The following is a 15,400-nucleotide window of genomic DNA, read 5'->3' as shown; positions in this document are numbered from 1 at the left end:
ATCTTGGAAATATTCATTATCTTTTCGCTTTTCAATTCGCACACAATTGACACAATACAAACATGCTTCCTTTTACGCAAGTCTTGGGCGGTCGCGGGCTCTGGCGTTTCGCCACTCCGTTTGGTTGGTAGCCCTTCAAGTTGCCGCAAAGAAAATCACAGGTAAAGTTGAACTGTCTTATTTTAATCTGTAAACATCGGCGTTTGTTTACTCAATTAGAATGTAATTAGTAGCCTAGATGAATCTTTAGATATTTATCTCGCGAATGAACTTTAAATTCCGCCGCTGCAGACATAATTTTGCAAAATATTTGCAAATCCCGGTCGCTGTGAAAAGTCGGCACCTCTGTTCTCCATGGCAAACATGCAATTCGGCGTCCGCTTGCATATTTTGCACAATTTATAGCGTTTTACTAATGGAATTAAGTATTTTTTATTCAAATTATCGACGCTCTTCAGATTTTCAGCCAAGAATTTAACTTTTTTCGGCGAAAGTCTGAGAAGGTCCCGTTTAGGGCGTAACCAAATAACACGATCGACTTTCCGACATTGCAAACATATGATCAGTATGCCGCAGGGCTGAACGATTGAATTAGAAGCGATTGAACTTTAATCGGATAAGCACGAGGGATGTTCTCGAGTGCATAGTCATTCTCTGTTTGCTTTCAGATGTCGGCAGAGGCAGATATGGGCGACATGGAGGGGCTGGAAAACGGGGCAGGCAACGGGGCTGACATGCTGCTCGATGACTCTGGGGCTGGAGCAGCCGACGATGCCGTAAGTTTTCTTGTTGCTCTCAAAATGAAAACTCCTAATTTTGTTTTATTCTGACAGGAACTGGAAGCTATAAAGGCCAGAGTTCGGGAGATGGAGGAGGAGGCTGAAAAACTCAAGCAGTTGCAAAGTGAAGTGGACAAACAGATGAAAATGCACAGCCCCTCAGCAGGAGGTATGTATTTCACCCTATCTAATAAACTAGTTAATATGCTAAATGTTACTTAAATTTAGCCTCAAACTTGTCTGTGGAAGAAAAAATGGAGGTTGATGCTCGGTCTGTGTACGTTGGAAATGTAGGTTTCATTTCTTTTTTCTTTAATTTGGATCAAAATTTATCTGTTTTGGTTATGCAATTTTTTTCTAAAATCTCTAGGTTGACTACGGAGCCACCGCAGAAGAGCTGGAACAGCATTTCCATGGCTGTGGAAGTGTCAACCGAGTCACTATTTTGTGCAACAAGTATGACGGACACCCAAAAGGATTTGCTTACATTGAGTTTGCTGACAGAGAGGCCGTGGCCACTGCCATGGCCATGGATGAGAGCTTGTTCCGTGGCAGGCAGATCAAGGTGAGGATTTCTTGTGTATTAAACCATAGCGCATTGTGTATTATAAATATTTACCTGAGATTAGTAACATTTTCATTTTTTGTGGCTATTTTTTTCAGTGAAGAAATCAATCTTATACATTCATGCAAACAGGCACTTTCATATCATGGAACAAATAATGTTTTTCTTAGTTTTGATTGCCTGGGTCACATTTTAAATAAGTTTTGGATTTTAATTTTTTTTTTTTATTGCACCCAAAGTGAAAACATTATCTTTTTTTTAAGGAAATGCTGCTTTTTAAATTTTATTTGATTAGAAACTTAGTGAATTAAGATAATATTTTTGCAGGTGATGCCAAAACGAACCAACAGACCAGGCCTATCCAAGACTGATCGCCCTCCCAGAGGCATGGGGGCAGCCAGATTCCGTGGCGGCCGCGGCGGCTCACGAGGTGCACCGGCCTTCATGGGCTACCGTGGGGCCATTCGTGGTCGGGGTATAAGGTACGTTGCGCCTCCTGCACAAGAAGCGCCCCCTCCTCAAGTGATGCCAATCATGGCTCAGTACCACCCTCACCAGCCACCCACCTTGGGGCTACAGTTCCCTCACTGACAGGCGGCCACCTCTGCGCCTCCGTTGTGGCCGACCCATCTGCTACCCGAGTGAAGCAGAAGGGACACGCACACGTGAGCAGCAGCAATCTTCCTCCGACACGACAAAAAATCGCTATTGAACAATTAGTCTGTTGAGCTCTGGAAGCCTGACCAACCACATTTTTCTCATTTCTTTTGCATCAGGCATTGGGTTGCTTGTACTTTTGTCTTCTTATTCTTTTGATGCCAGATGAGTGACCTGGCAGGTAGTTTAGAAATTCATTTCTGGTTGGTTCAGGGCCTTTCCAGAGCTCTGATAGTTCTTCCATGCTTGACTGCAGCTTAAAATGCTACCACTGATGTAAGCGATTTTCACCGTCGTAATTTTCAACCCTACGTTGAACGTTTTTGTATAGTAGTTAAAATGATAATTGAAGAACCCATTGCTGCTGCTCGTCTCTTCCCAGCGGGGAAGGGAGAGGCGCCGAGGTACTCTCTGTGCTGCTGCGTCGACTAAACAGATAGCAAACCAAGAAAGCAACTTTTAATGATGACTTTCCACATTTATTTTATACTGCCATAATTATTAACAAAGTTGTCGTGTTTATTTTTGCACATTGCGTTCTACCTTGTGTAATCTAGCGTGCAAGGAGTGTTGTTACATTATTTGAATTTGAATACAATCGTACGGAGTTGTTGTTTTTCTCTTGGATTATAAGGATTCTATTAATCAAACGATACTGCCGCTTAGCAAATTAGCAGGAGTCGGATTTTCTTACTCGACAAATTAAGACGATGCAATGTTAAAAAAGTAATATTCCACAGTTGTTGCTGTCGTCATACACACACACACTACTTTCCTAATGCTTGTGTAGTTCAAGAACCTTATATCGTAAAGTGTTTGTATGTGGAGATAATTATATTTCTTGTTCACACACACACCCACACTCGTCTCCTATGACTAGAGCACGTTATTGCATAAGAGCAAATTTTGAGGACGATTGGTAAAACAACACACGTGGAGCTTATTTTGAATGGAATAGCAGAAAACTAAAATTGGTCCTTGCCGCTTTCCAACTTCTCTCCTGCCGTGCCCTGGTTCAAGTTAAATAATCCCTCTCTTTGTAAAGTGAGCAGTTGCTGTTAATTTTCTCTGTTTCGAATGGAAGATGCACATTGGCAGTAATAGTGTGTCAACTAACTGCGTTGATTCGCATCTAGTCAAAGCAAAAAGCAACTCCAATATAATTATACCGAGTCATTGACTTATGAAGTCAGACGCCCCAAACGATGAATGATAAGTAATTAAAATACAATTCTGTGCTGTACTATTTTTATCTATCTCTCGTTAGTGGGAAAATGGAATTAATCAACAAACACGCTCCTGTCTCTAACTGTTAGATGAAATGCCCACACTTTGGCTGTTCACTTTTTTATGTTGAATATCCGCTACCTCTACAAAAGATTTTAAGCAATGTTCACGAACAGAGGAAGCACCTGAAATGCTCAATGTCTTTTTACGAAGGCTACGTGTGGGCAGAGTTGAATCTAGTTGATCTTGCCAAGCCTCGGCCGGCCGGCCAGACCCTCTCGTCCGGGCCGGCGGCCTGTCTTTGCGAAAATAATTATTACTAGACTTATACTTCTTCACCGTTTTCTCCTTGTCGCAAGTGCACATTAGCAAGTAGACGCTTTGGATTGGCGCAGAGCGATCCACTCGCGAAATTCCTCCCGTAGCTGTTGTGTCGTGGAACTCGAAACTCCCTCCTCCATCCATTATCTGATATTTTGAAGCGACCCTTGGCTTTTGGGGGTCCGAGAGAGACTTTTCCGACCTACGGCAATGTGCGCCTGCTTTTACTTTCTCCTCCTCCTCGTCATCCAATAAACTTAATTGTATCGCATATTCTTGTTATACAACACACGATGAAGCAAATCTTAGAACTGTTATGATTGGCCCTGTGGAGGGTCGTCGGCAAAACCGTTTACTTTTTGCGCGCGCCCCTGGGCCAGTCAAGTCATGTGTTTTGGTGCTGACCTTAAAAAAAGCTACCGCGGCACCCGCTCGCCGGACACCCTGGTATATTATCGGGGGGCCGCCGCGCAAGACGGGCTAGCTGCTTTGTTTAAGGCTGAACTACTATACTTAGTGAAAGAAAACGCAGACATATTTGAGAAAAATGAAACAATTATTATCGTCAGGGGCTTGTTTGATAGTGACAAAAACAGAAAGTTATATTGATATATACGATTTTGATTCACACGCATTTGGAGAGCAACTTATTAATTTTTATCTACCAACAAAAAAAAATCGAAAAGATGAAACTTTTGTTACAATAACGGACACAACCACCCAACCAACTAACTGCAATGTAAAAACAACCCCCTTTTATACAAGCTACAAGATAAATCGACCCTTGCCACATTTTAGAGCACTACTTTGTAACGCCATGTTGTTTCATATTTATACAATTAATTACTCCAGAGATAATATTAAACTGATGATGATGATTATGGTGAATCACCTCTTATTATGATAATTATTGTTGATGTTGAAGATTAAGTTGTCTCTTAATTGTTATTATGATTGCTCTGTTTGTACACTCTGTTTGAATAACCAATGGAAAAAGGGTTTTTGTTGTTGAAGACGATGAAGTTGTACTTGATTAACTCTCGCACCAAACCATTTTATTGCTCCACAGCTACTAGTGCTGCATTCGTTATTTTTACTTTTTTATCATTGGTGGACAACTCGGAGATGACTGACAATTTGGAAAAAATGACAACACTGAAAAAATCAATAACTGTGGTCATCTCTAATAAAGTTATGGAAACCTTAAATGTTGTTTCTTATTTGGCTGCAAAACAAACAAACGACGCCCCTTTTTCCATTGCTTATTTGACCACAGCTCCCTCCTTGATCCTTTCGTCCTTGCTGCTGATTTTTCCTTATCATATCACTAAAGATTAAGCTGTCTCTACTTCATTTGAAAGTCTCTCGCATGAGTATTATCGTTTTGGAACTTTAAATTCGCGCATGAAAAGTGTGAAGGTTCGGCGTAGCATATCGACTTAGTTAAAAAATATCTCTAAAATTAAATAAGGGTTGCCATAGAAAATTTGCTGCTCGGTGTGACTAAAACAAAAAAATTTGATCTCGTTGCAGGGGTTTCCGCCGTATGGCGTATTTCTCGCCGTACTAAAGGATTTACGGACAGGCTCGAGACGCGCCTCACAGTGTGCTTGGTTGATTCCGACAAGAGACGCTCATTTGTTTCCAACTTTGGTCACTCTTTTTTTTCGATGACTGTCGTTTAGTTTTGAAACAAACTCCGTTTTTATTTTTATCAATCGGTCCGCCGTATTTATGTTTTCGTGTTTAATGAAGCGTCAGGATTGTGACGTTGTAGTAATTTTAGCGACTTTCTTAAGGTTGTACGATTAATGCAAATCTAATTCACAAAGAAAAAATTATTATTTCCAATGTAAGAAGATCTCGTCAATTTAATGTGAAATTTGGGCACATAAAAGAATTTCCCCTATCTAATAAATTCACTGGGGATTGCGAGGTCAAAAAAGTTAGCCCGAATCTGGTGTTGCTCTTATGTACTTGTGTAATACTGACAAAAAAATTAGTCTCCATGGTATCATCCTCATCAACTTTCATGACTCCAGAGGTAAGTGAGTGCTTCGAGATAATATTTTTTATGTTTCAGGACATAAAAAATAGCGCACCTACCGGGGTCTCATGAAATTTATAAAAGATAAAGAAAAAAAATAATTAAAAAGCACCATATATAATAAAAAAAAAGAAAAAAGAAATGTATGGGGGAAAAGATTTCCAGTGAAAAAAATTAATGTAGCCGAGTTCCCAATCCATCCGATTCCACATCCTTTTGATCCTTTACGTCTAATCGTTCCCGACAAAAATAGAAAAATGTATATTGAAAAGAGAATGTACGAATAATAAAATCAAGATGAGAGTATCACAAAAAAAATCCTTGATTCTTTGAAATCCCTGGCGTTGAATTCTCCTGCTCAGTGTGTGATACAAGGAAAGACGGTGAATGAAGTAAAGTCGTTATTATTTTAACACATATATTTGAAAATTAAAAATAAAACTAATCACACATGATACATTCAATTCCTTTTCAGCTTTATGCCCAACTTCAATTAATATTAGATGTACACTTTGAAAATCTCTTTGCCTCAACGTCGTTTGATTGAAGCGGCGCGCGTCAAGTTGAGAGTCAGACAATGTTAAGAAAATTCAATCGCCGTTGAGGTTTCAGAGATTTTTTGCATAATTCACGCAACTGATTGTGTGCGAAATAAAAAATTTAATTTTAACCATTTGCTTTTCAAAGCCCAATACCTGAAAAATTGACAGACAGTATGGTTTTTCACTTGATGTAGTGTTAAAGACGAGGAAAAGTAAAATAATTTCAATTTTTCTCCACACATGCCAAAAGAAATAATTTTTTTAGGCCAATCGGTGGCGGTCAACGCCAAATTCAATTGAAACAATTAATAGCTTGCTGAAATTTTAAGATTTTTTTTTTAAATTCCGCTGCTCTACTTTCAACATACTTCTGTGCATTTTTTAACCTTGTAGCTACTATCACAGAACACATTTAAACCATATCAAACCATCCTTTCTGATTTTGTGAAAAACAATCACTCATTTTGCGCTTCATAATTTTTTACTATTATTTATGACTACGCAATCTAAGTATGGCTTATAAATTATTAATAATACTTTTTAATGTGTATGCTATATTACGTAGAAGAAAAAGAACGTTTTTCTAAACGCGTAGTGGTATTTTTGATGCCATCGAACTCATCCAAGCTCCCGCGGTCCCAAATTCGTACACTAATATTTGTTTTGATATAAGTATATTGGTAACAGCAATGCAGAATATTTTCATTCTAATTAAGGTGTGTGTGTGATATATAATATTTTCAAAATATTTCATATTTTGCGTACCATGTCAGTCTTGATTAGGAAAATTTCTTGGAGTTAGCGACGGACGCGATTGATTGAAATCATATTAAGCGAGTACGAGTGGCTCTTTTGCGTTTTTCATTCTAAGTAGAGATCAAGCGATTTAAAAGTCTCCAAGTAATTTTCCCCGAGTTAAACGTTAAACATTGAGATAGAATGGATTTGCGTGTGTGTGTATGTTTTAATGTGATTCAAATCGATATCATTGATGTACTGTAAGTTACCATTGCTCCAACTCTATCCTTAATCTTATGCGCGCTGATAAATAGGTGTATTGCTCTTTTATACATACAAAAATAATGGCTACCTAATTTTTGCACCACTTTCGCTGACAACAAAATTAATATAAACGTGATTCAATTCTACCGTAATTACCAAATTACATATTTCTAGCTGTCAATAAGTCACGAGTTAATTATAATAATTTCTCTAATAGAAGAAAACCGTGTTGCTTGGCTTTTAGTTTAACAAATTTTGTAAAATTGACAGAGGTTCCAAGGTTACACAGACAGGACAGAAAAACACTCCTCTTTTGATTCGTCAATTCTTTTCGAGAGATATTTTTAAATGATGGATGGATATAGATATAAGGGTTCTCTTAGTTCTGGTATCTCGGCAACGCACAAACCAATAAAACCAAAATCATTCACTGACTTTTCTAGATGAAATAAACAAATTTCTTCTCCAACCGAACCCATTGACTACCACGAATTAATTTTTGATGAATTTTCTTCTCTACGAGGTACATTTCTCTAAACTGACGCTTTTCCTTTTCTGCCTGTTTTAGTCTAGAAAGCCAGTATTGACGAGCTTCTCCAGGAAGAATTTCACATCGCCGAGCTCTGAATCTTTGATGCCAAGAGATTTCAACATTCCGAGATCGCCATTCTCGACCGCGATGAACACGGAGCGCAGATGTTCCAAGTCAGATCTCATTAAATGTAAAGCTGCTCCGAAATCCTCTATCGTCTGCGACTCTGTTGAAAATTGAAATTTATCTTTTGTACCGGCTCAAAATTCAAACCCCCAAAAATGCTTCATCAATTATTACTCAGCCAAAATCCAATGTAAAAAGTTGTTTTTTACCCGAAAGTGTGATTGCCACTTTGTCGATTCCTCCCAAAGGTGCCAGGGCGTCTCTCGCCTTGGAGCCGAACAGTTTTTCCAGGTAATTTGGTCCGTGACTCTGAATCAGTGACTGCAAGAAACTCGCCGTTTCCTCCACAGGTGGTCGTTTTGCTGCGAAAATTCACATTGTTAGAGAATGAGATTTCTGTGTTTCGGAAAATAAATGAAAACCCTCTTTGCAAAGTGGCCAATTTTATTCTGTAAACCAGAAACGGAAAATATGTAAATACTTTTTATAGAGACCGAGTGTATATTATCAAAGCTATTTTTCTAACTGGAAATCGTCGTGTTATTTGCTATAACTTCTGTTGCAGCAGCTTTTGATCAAGGAGCGCTGCGGGTTGCATATTCAAACCCGCGGCAGGCGCTCAAGTGCGATTAAATTTGTGTTGTTCTCGCCTCCCGTCGAGTGCGATCAAATTAATGGGTCGCTGCATATTAATGAGCACCACCATTTTCCACACCACACGGCATAAATTAATTGAGGAAAAAGAGTTGCAAAATTAAATTGTCGCCTGCTGCGCAGTTATTAATTCGCGGCAGTCGAAAATTGCAAATGCCATCGCGAATTTTAATCTCGAGTTCAGAAAAGGTGAAACCACTTTTTCATTCTAGCTTAAAAGTCTTTTGAGTTTTTAAATTTTAACCTGCATTCCGCAACCTTTCCAGCACGTAAGTGCATTAGAATTTAAATTTTAAAACAAGCCAGAGTTTAGCATGCAGGATTGAGACTGGACGTCAGAAGCGACGTGCCATCATGAATCATGCAATGCGCTTTGCCTGAATTTCAGCAGCCGTCGATGAATAAGTAGCAAGTTTGCCCTTGGCATAAACTTTTGCGGTCTCTCGGGACAATGTTTATGAAGCTACATATGTTGAGAGCAAGATGGATGAGTTGCTATGCAGTAAATTTTCTTCAAGAGCAGTCTTGTCTTGTACGAAATCTAATAAAACACTCAAAATCCTCTAGTTTTTCCAAAAAATATGTGTTATAATATTCTGAGAAAATAAATTCAAATTTTGCTTTTAGAGTCTGGATTTGGAGTGTTACAAAATTAGCTCAGGTAATGGAATTGCAATCAAGACTGTTTACCTTCCCTTGTTTGTGCTTTTACCAAAGCCCCACATTATTATCTGAAAAACACACGGCGCGCGTTATAAACAGATCGATGATGCCTCACAGGGCGCGGTTCTATATAATCCGTTTTAAAGCTGCCTTGGGGCTCAAACTTATCTCGGTGCGCCGAAAGCCTTTTTCATTTTCATCACGAGCACTCTCGTTCACCTTATTTTGAGGGCATTGTAATTCCCCCCACAAACCAGGAACGTCAAAACGCGAAACTCCGTTTCGTTTCAAAGTTCAGGCGTCAAGTATGCCATAAAAATTTAGGTCGCGTGTCATTCGTTCAAGGAAATTCCCCGCGCGTAATCTCTCCGGAATTTATGAACAAGTGACGTGGAAAATTAAATGATGCATAATTTACAATGCGGAAAGCATGCTGCTAAAAAAAAAACGAGAGTTGTGTGCTTCTAATCTAAGATATAAGATAAATTTGAAATAAATCTCGATCATTAAAAAAATCTTGTTTATGGGATTATAAATTCCTGACTTTTATTTTTCAGGATCAATGTAAAAAGTGAATCCACAATATTATGTTTATTTTAAAAAAAATCCTTATTGTCGAGAAAATTATATTTTTTTTTAAAAGAAGGATTTTGTGTATTTCTGGCAAATAATGATGTAGGCCAAAGTAGCATTACTTAATATTTACTTATTTACAGAGAGATAAGTTTTTTCCGTTTCTTTTGAAGGTTAAAATTTGTTTCATCTTTTCCATTAGTATTTTGTACGCCATTGTGTGCGAGTGGAGTTTGCTTTGATTTGATCTTTGCTGTAAATTGTACCCCGAGGCGAACCAGAGATGAAAGGAGCTCACCTGCAGTGCAGAGGCGCGAGTCTTCATCATAGCCATCTTGACAGTCAGGGGCGCCATCGCACAAATACTGGATCGAAATGCACTTGGACTCTTCGTTTGGACACCTGAATGGCTCATACGGGTGACAGTTTTCAGCTGGAAAACGGAAACTAAAATTAATAATAAACCCAAAAATTATGCATATACATTCAATTCCAGAGAAGAACATTAAATTTAAAAAAAAAATCATCTGAAATTTTGAAACTGTTCCATACTTTTGTTAATTAATAACACAATTAAAACCTAAGAATGGGTCCTGAAAATTTAAAACATATCTTTATTGAATTATAAATTTTGATTTTTTACTTCTTAATTTTATTTTAATTAAATTGTATATGAAGGGATAATCTGGTTTGCTTTATTGAATAGCATTATTTTTGTGTCGATAGCAGAAAATTTGTGAAAAGATGGAACTTCTCTACAGTCGGCAGACAGACAAGAAAACTTCCCAGCTGCAGTCTACGAAACCGAAGTCTGCAACGGTCATTTCATTAATGGAACTCACCTCAGCAGGGTCGGGCAAATCAAGTCGGGTGGTGACAATACAACGAGAAGTAGTGCAAATTGCCGCGTGGGCGTGCAAAGTGGTGCTGCTTGTGCTGATGTGCTGCCACACAATGGAACGAAAAAGAAAGAACGGTGCAAATTATGCTACTGTGCGCTCGTGGGATTGCACACACACGCAACCTCAATTATATTGCAAGCGGAAAACTCGCGAGCCTTTTTGCCTACGTATAATAAAATTGCAAGCGGTCGTGCAAAAAGAGAAAAATTCAAGTGCTCTCGCGGCACAAAAGTGAGTGCCTAGCATGGGAGGGCTAGTTTCATATGCAAATAATAGTCTGCATATAACTTTGTGATAAATTTTTTCATTTCAATTCATGTAAGAGCTTCATAAAAGTATTATTGAAAGGGATGCGCCATCACATAATTATACAAAGGGGAAATTTTAAATCCTGAATTTAGAGTTCAAAGAATTATTAAATAGAAAATTAAATCTGCTGCTGATGAAATTTTTTAGCTTTATTTTAAAAAATAAATTACAAAATATTTTGAGGATTTGCTAAAAGGAATGATTCAAAATTTCTAAAAAAATACCTGGTTTATAAAAGTTACACCAACTAATACAAAAATGTAAACTAGATGTATCTGAATCATCCTGCTCATGCTCATGGAGAAGATAAATAATTTTTACTCTTAAGTGTGCACTTCGACTGATACAAATGGCTTGCTTGCTAACTTTGCAATTTATCGCAGATTTAAAAGTTTTTTTTGGGTTTTTTTGTTTTTTAAATTTAATATATTACTTAAAACTTTCTATTAGTTGGAGGTTGGAGCATAATGAAATATTGTTAATCAATTTCCAAATAAATCATATTTAATGCATTTTAAGATTAATTTTTTTTTTACTGCCGAGACCTTTTTTTAAACAAATTCTTTTTTCTATTTCACTTTAAAAAAAATTAAATAAAAATAAACAGGAATTTCTTGGCTTCCCAGAACGTTACACCTTATATAAAGCTTGAAATAATTTATGAGCTTTTCACTCAAGGGAGCTCTTCTCAGGAAATAAAGCTTGGATGGAAATTTAAAATTCAAATTACGTCAGACGTGTACGACTCGGGCGGAGCATTGAGCGCCAAATGTAAATTACCGACGATTTTCGGCACGGCGCTCACACCCGCCGGCAAATTTTGGTCGGAAAACAAAAGGGCCGTGATAGCAGACGGCGGCCGAATCGATAAAAATGCAAGTGCGCCGTTAGTGCCGCCGGGCAAAAGTGCGTGCATAGTTCGACCTGCCCGAAAGTGGAAATATAGAATAATAATGAGCTGGGCAAAGTAGAAATGTGACGATCCTGCCGACTGATAAAAAGCTTTTGTAAAATGCCAAATGTCGATTCCATTCGTGGGTTCCGTTTTAACGCCGCCTGGATTAAATTTGTTCATTCACGCAATCACGGGGTCAACCGCGTGTTATTTAAATGTGCCTTCTGACTAAAAAGGTATGTTTGGCAAGTTACCAGTTTGTTCCTAGAGAATGCAACTAAAGTAGTTCCTTCACCCAACGCAATTTATTTTAGTTCGTCGCGTGTTCTCGGGAAGAGATTCATGCGCAATTAGAGAAGTATGACAACGGCACACAATTTCATAACTGGGTTGCACGAATCGCTGGCAAAACGAGCAGGCAGTCTAGTAATCACATGCGAATAATTAAGGACACCTTATTGCCATAGTTAAATCAAGTATTTACAACAATAAGAGCAATTTTTTGCAATTATATTGAAAACAATTAGAAATTTTAATGACCACTGTTCTTCATTTTAATAATTATAAAAAGTTATTAAGCAGTTCACAATTTGTATTGTTGCAAAAAAAAAATTAAAATACTCCTTTCATCGATACATTGGAATTGGTTTTAATGATGCAATTTCCAGCACAATAATTTTCCTGAAGTTACTTCAAAATTTATTGAAGTATAATTAAAATTTACTTTTGAATCAATTTCTGACTCGTCTTCTTAAATAAAAAAGCAGTAATATTACGTTTAAATTTTAAATTTTGATAGGCTGCAAATGTCTTAATTGAGCAAAAACGACACACTTTTTGAAAGCGTATAAAAGCCGGAAATATAATTACTTTCAGAACTGTTTTTAAGTTAATATCACAGTAATGTTTTTCGAATTGACGGCGGTCGGTTAAGGAAGTCGAGGAAATCAATCAACGACTCAACAACCCGTTTGTTGGCTGTGTATCGGAGTTTGATTTAAGCAACTCGCTCTGCACGCGAGTGCGGCCGGTTGCATAGCAATGTCAGAACGGCGATACCGAAGTCGGAAGCAATTACGCGGCGACTGCTCACTTACTTCTCTAGTCAAGTAAAAGCTGAAAAATGGTGAAAATGTATCGCATTTCTTAAAGAAACAAAATAAAAATGCTCTTATTACGGTTCAATTAGTAACTTTTTGCCGGGTGAATCATTCAACTGAATTAAGGGGGTGTATAAAAAGAGGGAAATTTGGCGCCCAGAATTTAATGGTCCATATAATTGACAGCCCGTCGACCAATTTGACGTGTGTCGTAAAAAAACCTGTGGCTGCGAAAGAAGGAAACTCCTAAACGTCTGCTAAGTCTGCTTGCTTTTCGGGTGGTGCGTGTGTGCAATAATATGGTAGAATGTGGGACAAGGGGTGCAATTTGGAGAACATGCAGAAGAGGAATAATATCAAGGTGGCGGATCGTCGCTGGAACAAAGATGCGACTTGCAACTCTTAAATTAGAAAAAAAGAGTGGCTCTTGTATGAAAACACGGTCCTCAACTCCTCTGGGAAGAGTTTAGATAAGCACCGGCAATGCTTGTTTAGTTTTAATGAAGGAGACATAAAAGGCCAGACGGAAATAGAACAAACGCAAAGAAAGATGTGCAGGTTGAAAAGACTTTTCTCTCTTAATATTCACCACACGAAAGTTCCAGACACTTCAAATGAGCTCCGCAAATGCTTGGTTGGCTCTTATCAGAGACGCTACTTTTGTGAAAATTTGCTCGTTAGTCATTACGAGGAGGAGAGATGATGAATTTTACGACGCAGTAAGTCTTTTCAATTTGTACAGAGGTACTTTTTACGACCGTGCTCAGCGTCCGTGTGCAACCTCTTTTAGCACACGAAAAGAAAATATTCTTTAAGAATTGAAATCAACGAGCACGATTTGTCTGGGTGAAAATTTGGTATTTAATGCGATAAAAAAGTACTTTCAGTATCCTGAGAGAAAAGCTCCACTCAACCAACGCAGGATAAAATTATATAGCCCTCTTCTCTTCTACTAGACCGAGTATTCAACAAGTCCCTTCCGACCAGGACCGATTTTCAGCCAGTGAAAAGGGAGGAAATTTTTGAAATTTTGACAGAAAAGCTTTGAGGAAAATGGATAAGAATATTAAAAATTTTCAATCCGCCACCCTGAGGAGTGCTCGAGGCTGAAAAGTGAAGTAATATAGCGAGAAACGAGCGTTTGAATTGGGCAACTCACTGCTGCGCTTGGAGGTGATGCGGCCGTAGAAGCCGAGCCTGGTCAGGTCTATGGCGGCCACTGACAGGAACCAAACGTTGGACAACAACAAAAGCAATTTAAACATATTGGTGGTGCGTTAAAGGGCGCCCTCGGATGCGCTCTTCTTGCAGCAGGCAAGGGAGGTGGAGGCGCTTGGGGTGCTGCGAGTGCCACTGCTGGGGTATCGAGCGACCACCCCTGCTTATATAGAGCACCAGCCTACGCCCACCACCGAGCCACTGCTATCGATTCGCCCCGACCAATCCCCGTTGCTCTACCTTTGCAGTTGGTTGTAGGTGGCGAGAGAGAACGAAGAGAGAGCGAGAGAGAGAGCCCAGCCTAATGGCTCCTAATTTGCATTACGCAAACACAAAGACTCACTCCACTCGTACTTTAGCCCCCAACATTATTCGCCCGCGGCGGCTTTTATGAATTTTTATCTGCCTATTCTAATCTCGGCCGTCTTGTCTCTAGATAATGGGGTGCTCATTTCGCCTCCTGTTCTTGTTAATAACTTAATTAATAAGTCAACCGTAAAATTGCTCTTTCGACTAGAAGTGGTTGGGACGGATTTATTGTCTCTCCCCAATTTTCCAATTATGCCTGACAAGTGTGCACAGTTAGAATAAAGCTCTAATCAACTCAAATTAAAATTAACGTAATTCGTACTAATTAGATTTCACCCCTTGCGGCTGGGCATTACTGCTTAAAAGTGCATTAGTATACCAATTATGCTGTGGATTGTATTTTGGATTGGATTAGAGTGGTCCAGTAGGATAATTTTAAACTTCTAATTAAATAATTTATTGTAAATTAAGGGCGTATATTAAAGGGAGGATTGCATCAAAAGAAAATGGCAGCAATAATTTCGTTTCTCGATTATGCTTATACTTATAGTTCAAATTAAGGTTAACAGGATTTTTTATTTTCATGCTTTTCGCCAAATGATTTTACTGAAAACCGAGTAGTTTGAGATTATATGGAAATAATATTTTGTTTATTTATTACTATTTTCCATTCATTTGAAATTTATCGTTGTGAGAGTCTTCAAAAACTCTTCCCAGAATTTTTTCATAAATAAAAAGCAACTCGTCGAAAATAAAAAATGTATTCATAATAGGATTTTCCTGTTCGTCCAGGTAGAAATGCGTGGAAATCCTCACTCAGTGCTATAAGAAGATTTTCCTTTTTTTCTGGTGGGAGGAAATGGGGCGAATGAAAAGCGGCGTATTCCAGGAAACAAACCTTTTTGCAGTAGCCATTAAAGCTGCTCTTTAATTTTATCAGATTTTTTCCAATTTTTACTTCGTTTGCTTATCTTCTTAG

General features: G+C 38.3%; 2 protein-coding genes across 4 annotated transcripts; one reads left to right on the top strand and one right to left on the bottom strand.

Annotated features, from left to right (window-relative positions):
• Positions 1–109: 109 nt before the first annotated feature.
• LOC132198466 (polyadenylate-binding protein 2-like) lies at positions 110–8,237 on the top strand. 3 transcript variants are annotated; one of them, XM_059622543.1, is made up of 7 exons: positions 110–161; positions 669–776; positions 834–948; positions 1,008–1,069; positions 1,150–1,344; positions 1,672–1,826; positions 7,709–8,237. In XM_059622543.1, the coding sequence occupies exons 2-7, from the start codon at positions 669–671 to the stop codon at positions 7,725–7,727; spliced, it is 654 nt and encodes a 217-aa protein (XP_059478526.1). In that variant the 5' UTR covers positions 110–161; the 3' UTR covers positions 7,728–8,237. The 3 variants fall into 3 exon arrangements, with proteins under 3 accessions (XP_059478526.1, XP_059478525.1, XP_059478524.1); XM_059622542.1 differs by lacking the exon at positions 7,709–8,237 and adding an exon at positions 5,083–5,681; XM_059622541.1 differs by lacking the exon at positions 7,709–8,237 and having other exon boundaries at positions 1,672–4,757.
• On the bottom strand, positions 5,991–14,239 carry LOC132198467 (IDLSRF-like peptide). The gene is made up of 4 exons (XM_059622545.1): positions 14,054–14,239; positions 9,987–10,121; positions 8,008–8,160; positions 5,991–7,898 (listed from the first exon to the last, which is right to left on the bottom strand). The coding sequence occupies exons 1-4, from the start codon at positions 14,157–14,159 to the stop codon at positions 7,705–7,707; spliced, it is 588 nt and encodes a 195-aa protein (XP_059478528.1). The 5' UTR covers positions 14,160–14,239; the 3' UTR covers positions 5,991–7,704.
• Positions 14,240–15,400: the final 1,161 nt, after the last annotated feature.

This window comes from Neocloeon triangulifer, unplaced genomic scaffold (assembly GCF_031216515.1).
Source record: "Neocloeon triangulifer isolate White Clay Creek 2 clone unplaced genomic scaffold, ASM3121651v1 ptg000012l, whole genome shotgun sequence".
In the NCBI taxonomy this organism is placed as follows: domain Eukaryota; kingdom Metazoa; phylum Arthropoda; class Insecta; order Ephemeroptera; family Baetidae; genus Neocloeon; species Neocloeon triangulifer.
Note: the sequence above shows the minus strand (reverse complement) of the source record. Positions and strands in the feature narration are given on the sequence as shown.